The sequence below is a fragment of the Geospiza fortis genome, unplaced genomic scaffold (assembly GCF_000277835.1).
Source record: "Geospiza fortis unplaced genomic scaffold, GeoFor_1.0 scaffold281, whole genome shotgun sequence".
NCBI lineage: Eukaryota > Metazoa > Chordata > Aves > Passeriformes > Thraupidae > Geospiza > Geospiza fortis.
The window spans coordinates 4,146,870-4,158,872 of NW_005054340.1; the positions used below are offsets into that span (position 1 = coordinate 4,146,870).

The 12,003-nt window shown below is 33.2% G+C and overlaps 1 protein-coding gene across 1 annotated transcript in view; it reads right to left on the bottom strand.

Moving 5' to 3' along the window:
• Positions 1–12,003, bottom strand: part of CDH18 (cadherin 18) — a 224,596-nt gene that overhangs the window by 114,984 nt on the left and 97,609 nt on the right. Inside the window, exons 4-5 of the mRNA XM_005422573.2 lie at positions 7,946–8,240; positions 1,352–1,471 (exon numbers count right to left, since the gene is read on the bottom strand). Coding sequence (XP_005422630.1) covers positions 1,352–1,471; positions 7,946–8,240 — 415 coding nt within the window. The remainder of the gene's footprint in view (positions 1–1,351; positions 1,472–7,945; positions 8,241–12,003) is intronic.

Below are 12,003 nucleotides of genomic sequence, written 5' to 3' on the forward strand. Positions count from 1 at the left end.
TGCACTTCTTCTCTCCCCCGCTTCACTCTCTGGAATACGTCTTAAAGGTGCAAAACTTATTATTCAGCATAAAACAGAATGAGATGATTGGGGATAAAAGCATCATATAGTCAATCCAGGACAAAAATACAGGCTATTGCTTCAGAGTGCCTAAATAGTTTTAGAAATATAAACCAGTTATATTTCTAAGGGCAAGGGGAACATGAGGACTGTACCACCAATTTTCCATTCTAGGCCTTTCTTACATGACCCCCCAAATTTATAGAAAATTTTAGGTTGAGACAGACCTTCCTCTGAGGGTCAGGGAGTTTGGTCTCCTAATCAAAGCAGCACTAACATCAAAGCTCTCTGAGATGGCACAAATACACTTCTCTTGTAGCGAAACCAGGGTACATCTCCAGGTACCACAGAGAACAGTGTACACAATCCAAGAAACTTAAGTGCAAAAACAGTAAAATGGAAACTATTTACACTATAGTTAATCCACTCTAGCACATTTAAAAAGTCATTATTATTCCCTACAGTTAACTAGGGAAAACTACACTGTTCAGTGTGCTTTATTTTTCCCCCTCAGTATTAAAGCTTTGATATAGACAGGGAAAAACAGTTAAAAATTTAAATAAAAATATACTGTCTTAAATTATATTTACCAATTATTGAGGACTTCAAATACACACTTAAAATGTATAATCATGTTAATATCATTATCATAATAATGCTCTTCAAAAAAATCACAAACTAATAACAACTCCCATCCCCAAAAGAGATTTTTCCTCTCTTTAAATAAAACAGTTTGGATACATTATACATGACTTACACTTTGTGGGGAAAAAAAAAAAAGGTGATGCATAGAGTTTAAGTATAAATATTTCAGTTCATTCTACTTCTCAAATCATAGAATGAATTTTCAGTTAAATGGCAGTCCTGAGGTTTTATAAAAAACAGAAATTATAACAATTTATATTGGCACATGTGTTGAAGCATACGTCCAATTATCCGCAAAAGCCTATCCTTCAGACAAAACAAAGCCTCAAAAATCATGTGTTAGGCATACTTGAGTCACTTCCTAAACAGAGGCTTGAAAAGATGAAAGAGTGCTATTGCAGTTTGCCTGAATGGTTCACATCATGACATGATGCAGAATTAATTCTGTACACAGCAGGCTCATTTTAGTACTCAGCAAAATATAGCAACTTATAAATTTCATAGTGTTAAAGTAAGAAGCAGCCTACAAAAACACTAAGAAAAAAAGTCCACATATCTGCATTGTCTGCATTGCATTTCACCTACCAGACTTAATTAACTGCAACATGATAGCTAAATCATTTCAACAGAAATTTAAAATACCCACCTGTTTTGGGGTCAACAGAGAAATATGGCTGTCCCTGAAGAATACTGTACACTACTCTGGCACTGTTTCCATATGTGGGGTCATCTGCATCTGTGGCTGTCACCTGTAGAACAGATGTACCTGTATATATAGGAAAATAAACATTAACTTGCAATAAATAAAATTTTCCAACAAATATTTTCAAATATATTTTAAAAAACTCCAAAATCCTCACAATCTAAAAAATGAGATATTAATATCATGCTAGCATAATATAATTTTTAAGGAAAAATAGTTACACTAATTTGAAAAAAAAATTGTCTTTATATGCGTATGTGTAAATTGATTACACACATACAAACTTAAACAGAAATTACAGAGATGTAAATATAAATAGTAAGTATATAGCATGCATATTTACATATGTTCTATATTCTATACACCTAGATCCCAAACTTGGATATTGACTTCTAAATAACACAGATTTATGGACTTCAGGATTATCTTTATCCACAATACAAATTAATGTTGAAGTATTAAAAGTAACTTGTATAAATGTCCCCAAATGAATAAAAGTTGCTGAATGAATAAAAAAAATCTAGCTATTTTAAGGCATTAAATATCTGAAAATGAAATAACTTCTAGAACCTGTTCGGGGTTGTAAATTAGAAAGATGAGTTCAAAAGACAATTATTTTTTATGCTAGTAATAAAAACCACTAGAAGAATAAAATCACAGTTTCTAGCATATTACTAGGTGGGATAAGTTATGAGTAACCCTTTTGAGAAAATGAAATGCATAAGTACTGCGCAGATAGAATGGACACAGTGATTTTTTTCATTTTAGTGTATTTTTCAAGGCATGTAATGATAAATCTTTGCTATCACTGCCAAACACTTCCCATAAGAAATCAGTGAGTGTAAGATTGTGAGTTAATAAAGGCTCAGACTTCATTCTACTTGTTTATATTTATGCAGACACAGCTTTATACAGGCTCCTTGGTACAGCATTAAAATACCATAATAATAACAGAACAGGCTGCTCTCACTTAACTCTGCATCTGAAAACAGATTCTCATCTAAATTAACCACTGAGGTATCACATCAACTCTGAGGTGTTCAATTTCACATTTAGTGGAGAGGAGAAGTGTGTTTCTGAATTGAAACTCTTATCTCCTTCATTTGTTGTGCTTTGATTTTCCTTATAGAACTGTTTCAGAGCATGCTACCTAGATTTTTTCAGATGCAACTAAACCAGGAGATGTGCTTTAGCAGCACATCTGATTTATTCTGACTGCTAAAAGGCACATAATCTCAGAGACCAGGCAAGAGCTAATCTAAAACAAGATTTCACAAATATATTTGGCATGGACATCAGTTTCTCCATTCCAGTTGTTCAGCCTCTTAGATCAATTTCCATTGCACAGAAGCATTTGTCAATGTGCACACCCTCAGTATGCACTTGACTTAGAAGTATGTAAAGTCATGGAGTCTCACTTCAGGTGCAGCAAACTAATCATGCAAACCTCCACAGATTTGGTTTCTACCCTCTTTGAGAAATTCTTCATTCACTTTTACCGTGTTAACTTGGACACCAAGAGCTGCTGTTTGTATCTCTACTGCAGACCTAGTAAAACTGTATGTATATGCTCTGCATACTTAAATGCAGTGTCTTCTGGTCTCTGAAAAGCCCAAGTGTATACAGTCTCACAGATAAATGTATTAACAAACCAAGTATAAGGATCCTTGGATGACTTTGAAGTAGAATATTGTAATAAAATCAAGCTGGAGTTAGTTGTATGTTCACAATTATTCAGATGTTAATGTTATAGGTAACTAAACTACTGTGTTCATGTGGAAAGGTAATCAAATGTGAATGAAAGTTTGTGTATTTTTTCTTAAAATGTTCTAGAAATCAGTTCAGGCCTATTTATTTGCTATCTAAACATAGCAAAAGAGGTCACATCCAGGAGCAGACATTTCCTCCTGCTAGTCCATGACATTGGAATGATGTAATGATATATTTCTGTAGCCCAGTTTGCAAATAATTTCTAGCTTGAGAGGGACTTGTATGGTTCAACCTTGTGGAATCACTGAAGATTAATAGGTCATGGATGCAGAATGATTTTATTTTGTAGTTGTGTGAAACAAAAGCATATCCATTCAACTGGTATAGTCAGTCACCTACCAGAATTTACTATCCAGAATGCTGGGCAATCTCTGTACCTTTTTGTCTATAGTTTTTCCTTTTTCCAGGAAAACAGTTAGCGACAGTGTGAGTTTCCATCAGCACTTTTCCCCAGAACTCTAGGAAATCGAGATAGGTCTTGAACTTGATAAAAGTATTTTGGCTATTTCAGAAGAAAAAAATCAGAAATTTTTTCATAATTCTCTCCTTCTTTGAAGACTGTCTTCTCTCTCCTTATTTTAAAAGAATCTTCGTGCTTGTAAAACTCATTGATGTGAGAGAGAAGAAACAGAACCAGCGAAAGGCAGCTTCTGACGTAAACAGCCGACTGGTCTTTTTTAGAATGAATGGAATGCCGTTGCATCCAAAAATTTGCCACAGTGATTTTCTAATACAACTGTATCTCTCTCCCCTGAAACACCTGATAATAGCAATTTAGTATCAAATAGTGGCAAAGTGTTCTCTTTCTACCTAGAAGAATCCTTAGAATCTCAAATTTTAACTCAACCTTCCACCCTGCCTCTCAAACTCTCATCTCTCATGCAGTGGAATGAAGCACTTCAGAAGCTTAACTTCTTCACTATCTCACACAAGCACACTCAGCATTTTATAAGATATCTGCATACCAGCCTTTTGCCCAATTCTTGCACAAAAAAAAAAGGGAAAGGGGGTACTTTTACCTTCCAACCTTCCAACTACTCCTTTCCGAGTTAGCATCATTCTGCATAACAATTCTGGATACATTTGTATCATTTCGATGCAGCATAATTTTTTTGTTGTTGAGCTAGGTGTCATTAAGTATTTAGATAGAGAATTACACAGCAGTGCTCTCTTGCTATTTTAAATGTTAAAAAGTAAAAAAAAAAAAAAAAAAAAGTAATTAGCTACAAAAGATAAGGATCTAATTCCTCTGGACACCGCAGGAGAGATATGAACATCAAACCCATACCTTCTATTCTTCCTTTACTAACTTACTGTGAAAGTTCCTGTCAAGAAAGTTTTGCTAAGAAAAAATTTTGTCACTCCAGGTAGGAAATAAAAATGACATTTTCCCCCCAACTGGAGTCTCTGCTTATTCAGAGTACAACTAGCATTTCATATGGTCTCCAGCTACATTTCAGAGCTTATATTTTGGGCATTCTGTTTTCTTAGTTAATGCTTTATAAAGAGCTGTAAAAGATGTCTGTATGCTCTGAATACCACTTTGTATGCTTTGGCAGGGTTTTTTTCCTAGTATTAAAAAAAAAGATTATGCAATTTGGGAACAAAATTGTATTTTATTTCAAAATATCTCCATTTTGTTTTCTCTCTCTCTCTTTTTTTTTTTTTTTTTTTTTTTAATATATATTTTACAAGAAAAAAATTTTTGAAGCTGTATCTCAAAGAAAAGCTGAAAGGGAATATTGCAATTTGTCTCTCTGAAGACAAATTTTAATTTTAATGAGGCAGTTCCATAAAATACATCTGTTGAGAATGTAAATATTTATGCATTACTTTTCATAGTTGTCTATACTACTGAATCTCAAATAGATCAATATTTAACAAAAATATTAAAAGAAATGATAAAAAGGTGAAGTTTAATAAATGCAGGGATAGTCTGCCTAACTAACAGAATTCTTAGCACTGTCTGAAAACACTAAAAAGTCAACAAAACATGATTTACATTCACAATACAAGAAGTTAAATAGGCACTTGTAATAAAAATCATATTTGTGAACAACATTGTCTTCCAGATTATCTGAAATTATGACTACCCCACATTGGAATACTCTCAAAAGAAGTTTGGAAATGTCTACTGTGCCTATTAATTTCTTAAGCAGAATTTATTTGGTATACTCTTCTTACCAGAGAATCACAGAATTGTTAAGGTTGGAAGAGTCATCAAGAAGTCATCTAGTCTCGTTTCTAAACTATCTCAGCACTAAAAATTTTGCATGGAAATTTTCATTCATTTTGCAGCTGACAATTGACGCATCTGGAAGTCTTTTACAGACTGAAAAATATTCTTATTTTCTTTTAATTTACATAAAGATGACTTTTATAAACCTTAAAGCAGACTACAGAGATCTCAGTGTAACTGAGTTTTTCATACTACAGAAGAAATAATTTCAGATATAAATTTTGGTTCTTGAACCAAATTTTATGGAAAAGTTTCATTGAAGGCAAGGAACAGACATTTTCTTTCATTTCTCCCAGAATAGTACATAAAGCATAAATAGTATGTTTATTTTGTGTCACATTGAAAACTGTGGTCTAATGTTTGCCAAAAAAATTAACAAAACTTTTCTCTACTCCCTTGTCTTTTTCAGTGACTTGAAAAAGAAAAGCCATAAAGGTCCTACAGCTTTTAGAACTAGATTCAGTTCAAGTTGTGGGGAAAATACCAGCTAGGATCTCGAGGAGACAAACAAGAACCTGCTGCTGAAACTAGGCAAAATGATGGAGATCAAAAATAATGCTACTTAGCATGAGAACTGTTGCAGAGAGACAGTAACTTTGAAAGATCTTTAAGTAATAATATAAAAATCAGAAGAAATATTCAGAGTGAGACCTTCTTAGAAATTCACAGAATAACACCAACAAGTTCAGTTATGTATAGACTCCACAGCTAAATGCCAAAAACTATTCTAATTATAGAACTAATAAAAGTGACAGAGGTATCTCCATCATTTGACACAAAGAGTGTATCCTGTGGAGGTAGTAATAGAATTAGTCTTCCTGAAATTGCAGACAATAAAATGCTTTCAGAGAGAGGAGGAAAAAGCAAATAGAGATTATAAATCTGCAACGAAATATACTGTATACCTACAACAGAAAGCCTGTATGCTAGGATATGAAAGTTCAGGTTTATTCACATAACACAAAAGCCTTTTGGAATAGATATTTTAATGATTTGCCTCAGGTACAACCAGTAAAGTATTTTATTTATAAAACATTGTAGTGGTTTTGGTTTGCTAATTTAAATTTTTATTAATTTTGAGGTTTCCTGGTTAATGTACTAATGAGTGTGGTGGTTTTCAGCATCAACATCAAAATGTTTTATGCAAAACAGAAGCATCAATTTTCTATTTTACTAGTAAAACTTCATTGGTTTACCATAATCCACTCTGTTTTACACCATAAAATACCATCCCAGATCATTCAAATCATTCTTTGGAAAACAGTACCATGTATGATGCAGTTGAATAGTAATACCAGATTCTGATTACTGCAGAATTATGACTTACATTCATGGAAAAATTCTCAATATTGAGAAGATGAAAGAAAAATAAAACTTTCATTAATATAATGCAAATAAAAAATTATTACATCAGCTACTTCTGATTTTGAAGATAATATTGATCTCTCTTCCATTATCTTTCCTCCAATGCAGAAAATAAAATGCCTCTGAAGGTGGAGGAAATAATCAATTAAAATGGTTTCCATTAAAGACAAAGAAAACCAAAGAAAGAGAAAGATGAAGTTACACATTTTTGGAAACGGTAAAGGAAATGAATTCCTCATTAAGATAGCTTGTGGTGTAATGGGAGATAACTGAGATAAAAGCTTAGATGATACTGAAATTAACTGCAACTCTAGCAGTAAAGCTTTGTGCCACAGTGAATTATCAAAGAGAGTTGAAAAGGTTTTGTACAGAGCCAGAATATCCTTACTGGAAGCTCTATGCATTCACTGTAGTAATTCACGCAAACATGTATTGTTTGCATTGTCCTGGATTTATGATATTACTCACAGAAATGCTGCTCTTTTGTCCTTGTAAAAAATTCCGTTGGCAATTCTTCTATTAGAGGAAAGTTATAAAGTAACTTCAACACCAGAGAAGTATTAAATAAAGAAAACTGATTGCATAATGCAGCACCTCATAGAATAAGAATATCTGAACAATGTAAAAGAGAAAACCAAAGATTGGTATCTTTTTGAACTTCAGTTCACTTAATAAGAAACTTGATAAATAAACATATGTCTAAAATAATCTAGGGAACTACTGTTCCTTTGTGTTTAATTCTGTGAATTGTATAAACTGCTCATGTAAACCTAAGAGAATTAGGTTTAAAAGTTTGCATGAGGATATATAAAGTTTGCAAAGTTGAATGAGGATATATGAATACATCTTTTTTCTAGAATGGAAATTACAATTTGCCAAAGAATTTATGTTAAAACATACATTAAAACATGTATGTTAAATAATTAAAGATTAATAGTGACTCTTCTCTTTCAACCAGCATGTGTGTGTGCATATTGTTTCCTTACTGTGAATGTCACAAGTAACATATGGGTTGTATTTCATGTCTTATCATCTCTTCTTCTCATCTCTTAACTCCAATGTTTTTAACATACACTCAATGATGTGATGATAACTTTGACAAACAGTATGTGACATTTGCACTTGTTAAAAGACTGTTGAATAGCACAGTTTGTTTTCCTTACCCATTTCAGACATCTCTGGCACAGTAACAATGTATGGTCCATCTGTAAATTTTGGTGCATTGTCGTTGATATCCTGCACTTTGATAATGAACTCAGATTCGGGCTCGAGTGGCTTGTTTGTCCGTCTGTCAATAGCTTGGGCATGAAGCACGTAGTGTGTCTTCTGCTCTCGATCTAGGCTTTTGGTTGAATGGATGTCTCCAGTTGTGTCATCAATAATAAATATAGTCCCTGCCCCTTCTCCAGTAAGAATGTATTTGACTGATCCATCACCTTTGTCGGAATTGGAATGCAGCTGTAGAATAAAAACACATAAAATCATATAAAATTAATTAAATTTTTCATAAGGTATAAAAACTATATATTACAGTCTGCACTCTTCTATTTTGTTTTCACCTCTCCCAGTGCTTGCTATAAATTGTCATATGATCTTTCTGGCAACACAGTCACTTTGTTGAGGGTAATTTTCCACCCAGCATAGTTAATTACTTAAACTGGGACTTCTTGGGTTATGCATCCATTCTAGAAAACTTCCCTAAGTCAAGAACATTCTAGTAACTGTGATGGTTTTTGTTTGATTTAGTTTTGGTTTTAGTCCTTCTCGTCATTATTTTACAGCACTCATTGCTTGAAACCCTGTCCTAACCACTAAACCAGATGCATTCCCACTGAGAATTGTCTACTGCAATGACGGTAATTCAGTCCCACCTACATTTTCCTCTGTGGCCCCAAGGACAGCATTATTTACTGTGAAAGGAAACTGCACACTGTGCCAGTGGCAGATGTCTGTCCAGAACTACTCTATTCCACGACAAAATATTGGCTTTTTCTTTGGATTTTGTTCTTTATTTTAAGATAGAAAGTTATCTAATTTGCTTGTATTTAAATCATTTCTAGTTAAATGGTGAAGTTTGACAGAGACTTTCAGCATCTTCATTGTTCATGACACCTTGTACTATGAAATACAAATTAAATATATTATACTCTTCCTTTAGTAGAGTAAAGTTTTATTTTGTTGGGGGAGTGGAGGGTGGAAGGAAAACTTAGTAAGTAGATTGGCATGTTAAAAGATAACATGAAATGGCTTCCCACTGCCTCACTGTTCCTAACTTGACTTTAAAGAATTGCCTGTTTATAACCAAATGAACATGTGTTCTTTGATAAGACAGGGTGATTTTTGTATAAACTGAGTTTTATGAATTTGTTTTTTTTCCTTTGAAACAACTTTAAGAACATAATGTATTTATTGAGGAGCATAATAATAACAAAGTGATATGCAGAAATGAACAGCCTCAGGTATTGTGCAGTTATACTGTGATGTGAAATCAAGAGGGAAACTTTCTTATTTTAAGAAGACATTTTTATCCTTATCCTACTGCCCTGAATATTTTTTAATATCTGCAGTGTGTCATTATGAAATTTTGATATAGAACCTGAGCAAAACAGAAAGAAAATAACATATTTTTAATTCATAAGATGCAAGGTGTTATTTTCCTGTTTTCATTCTTAGTTCAAAAACCATAGAGGGTTGAATAGAAAGAAAATAAGATTTGTATGGTAGAAAACATCTTTTTTTTTTTAATTTAAAACACATGATACAGAGGTGATGGTATTTTCTCACACACTAGGTGTATCTTTTTTTCTGAGTCTTTGTCTTGCCCTTGAAACTATCTACCTTGTCTTTTGTAAAAGGAGTAAGCATATGGTTCTTGATGAGATTTTTAATATTTTTAATAAATTAATGAAATTATGGTGTTGCACATAATTTATATATTTTATGGGAGGGGATTTGGAAAAGAGAAATTTAATAAATTGAAGTTTTTCAACTCATAAAAATTCCAGCACAACTTCAGTCAATGCAATATATATTTGAGTCACATGAAGATCTGACTGAATAACCAACATGAACAGTTCCAATAAAAACTGTGGACCCTTTTTATTCTTTTCTTAATCAAAAAAAGAAAGAAGTAGCAAAAGGGTCTGTTTGGCATGCTTTTATAGGGCAGCAGAACAGCCTTATACATTTCATTTACAGTGGTCATTGGCAAAATTAATTGCTTCCTGTCCTTAGAATAACACTGTATCAACAAAGGAATAATTCATTCTATATAAAACACCAAGAATTCAAACTTCCTACAGTCAAAATGTTATTTTAAGTGATTTATTTCTAAGAACAAGAGTAGTGGGTATTCTAGAATAGGTTTACTGCTATTTTAATTTCTCAGAAACAATTAGCATTGTAGGATCCTTTTGGGATAAAATGAGCCCTCAATGCTAGTGTTTGCAAATGTCAACAGTATAATGACAAATTTGATGAGTTTATAAGGAACTCAAAATTAATCTAAACTGAAAAAGATCTGAAGGCTTTCCATCGTACTTCTTTCCTTTTACCTCTACAGGCAAATATGTAGAAGTATATTCAGGTATACCAAATAGAGATCCCAGAAAAAATCACCTCATCTATAACTGGAATTATGAACACACTAATCAATTTAAAAATTACTAGGTAAGAAATACACAGAATAAGGAATTGCTGTAGAATATAAAAAGTAAGGTTCTTCAAAACACCAAATATGAATATAGGCATGCCATTCCAATCCCATACTGCAGAAAGACACATTCACAAATTCATTATGATGGCACAAAATGCATGGACCATTTTGAAAATTAATAACATTAGCTATTTTTTATTGTGAAGAAATCACTTTTTTTACTTGTCATCAGTGAAGAAAATACAGATTTATTTTGAATCAAAAATAAATCTGTATTTTACATCTTTTACATCTAAAAGAAAAGTTAGGAAACACAAAAGATACTCAGCTGCTTTCATGGTCAATAAATTATATGTTAATCCTGCTAAACATTGTGTTACTCAATAAGCTTCAACTGAAAAATATAAGCAAGAGTATCATCAGAAGAAAACTATCTGTATATTAATAAGCACTGAAAGCCTTCCATTTACAACTAGGTATTTTAAACTGCAGTTGTAAGGCAACAACTGAAAAGGAGTAAAAGCCAAAAGAAGCTCCTGCTTCCTTACTTCCAGATATGTCTTATATTGTTTGAAATACAACACTTTGATTTATGCCTTTTAACTTCTAATGCTGAATTTTAAACTCACAAAGGAGGATTTTGCATAGCAAAATCACATTTTCTTTGTCAGTTGTTTATATTTCAGTTTTCCTGCAAAGTAAAGATTAAAGAACTGTTTGTCTTCTTTAATTCTTCCATCTTAGTACAAATTGGTCCAAGTGGAAAAATATCAAGACTTCTCTCAAATGCTTATTTGCAATATGTGTTGTGCTGAGAGAGCCCCTGGGAATCTCTACTTCAGACAATGTTTACTAGATTAACTAGAGATTTATGTCCCTGAGCATGGTGCACTTCTCTCTTTTCTCTCTGTACTATGAAATCATCTCCACAACAAGAGGTTTACTCCACAAAAACCATTTCCAATTAGAATAAATGTTATTCACCTCTTAGGTTACAAATACATGGTTTGGGAGAGTGTATTTCTGCAGTGCTGCTCATAATAGTTTCTAAAAGACATTGAGGGGGCAAAACCTAGCTGAACAATAGTGACCTTTCTCTCTGCTTGGAACTGCTATAGCTATTTCTCTTTCAGATTAATTTGGCACAGAGGAGAATGTCACTAAGAAATACAAATGCAAGCCAACCCATGTTTTGTTCAGACCTAATTCGTGTGACCTGGGGAATTCTTAAATCAGATCCCTAGAAAGGATGTGGCCCAGCCAGAACCACTAGGGGAGTCTCCAGTGTCCCAGTCCCAGGGAGCTTCCTGATTCTGCTGATCTCTGACAGCAATGTCTCCAATTCTTCAAACTGCAGTCAGTGCAGAATTCTGAATTCCCCGTGGAAATGTGAACTCTATTCTAAGTAATGGGCTGGAAACATTCTGCAAACATTAGCACAGATTTGGTTATGCTTCCAACGAGAATATATCTGTTTAATATTCTGAATCTGTCCACAACCAGAAGCTGCCAGAAAGTATTCAACTTTCATCCCCTTCAGTCATTATTCCTGTCTTTATTTCTCTG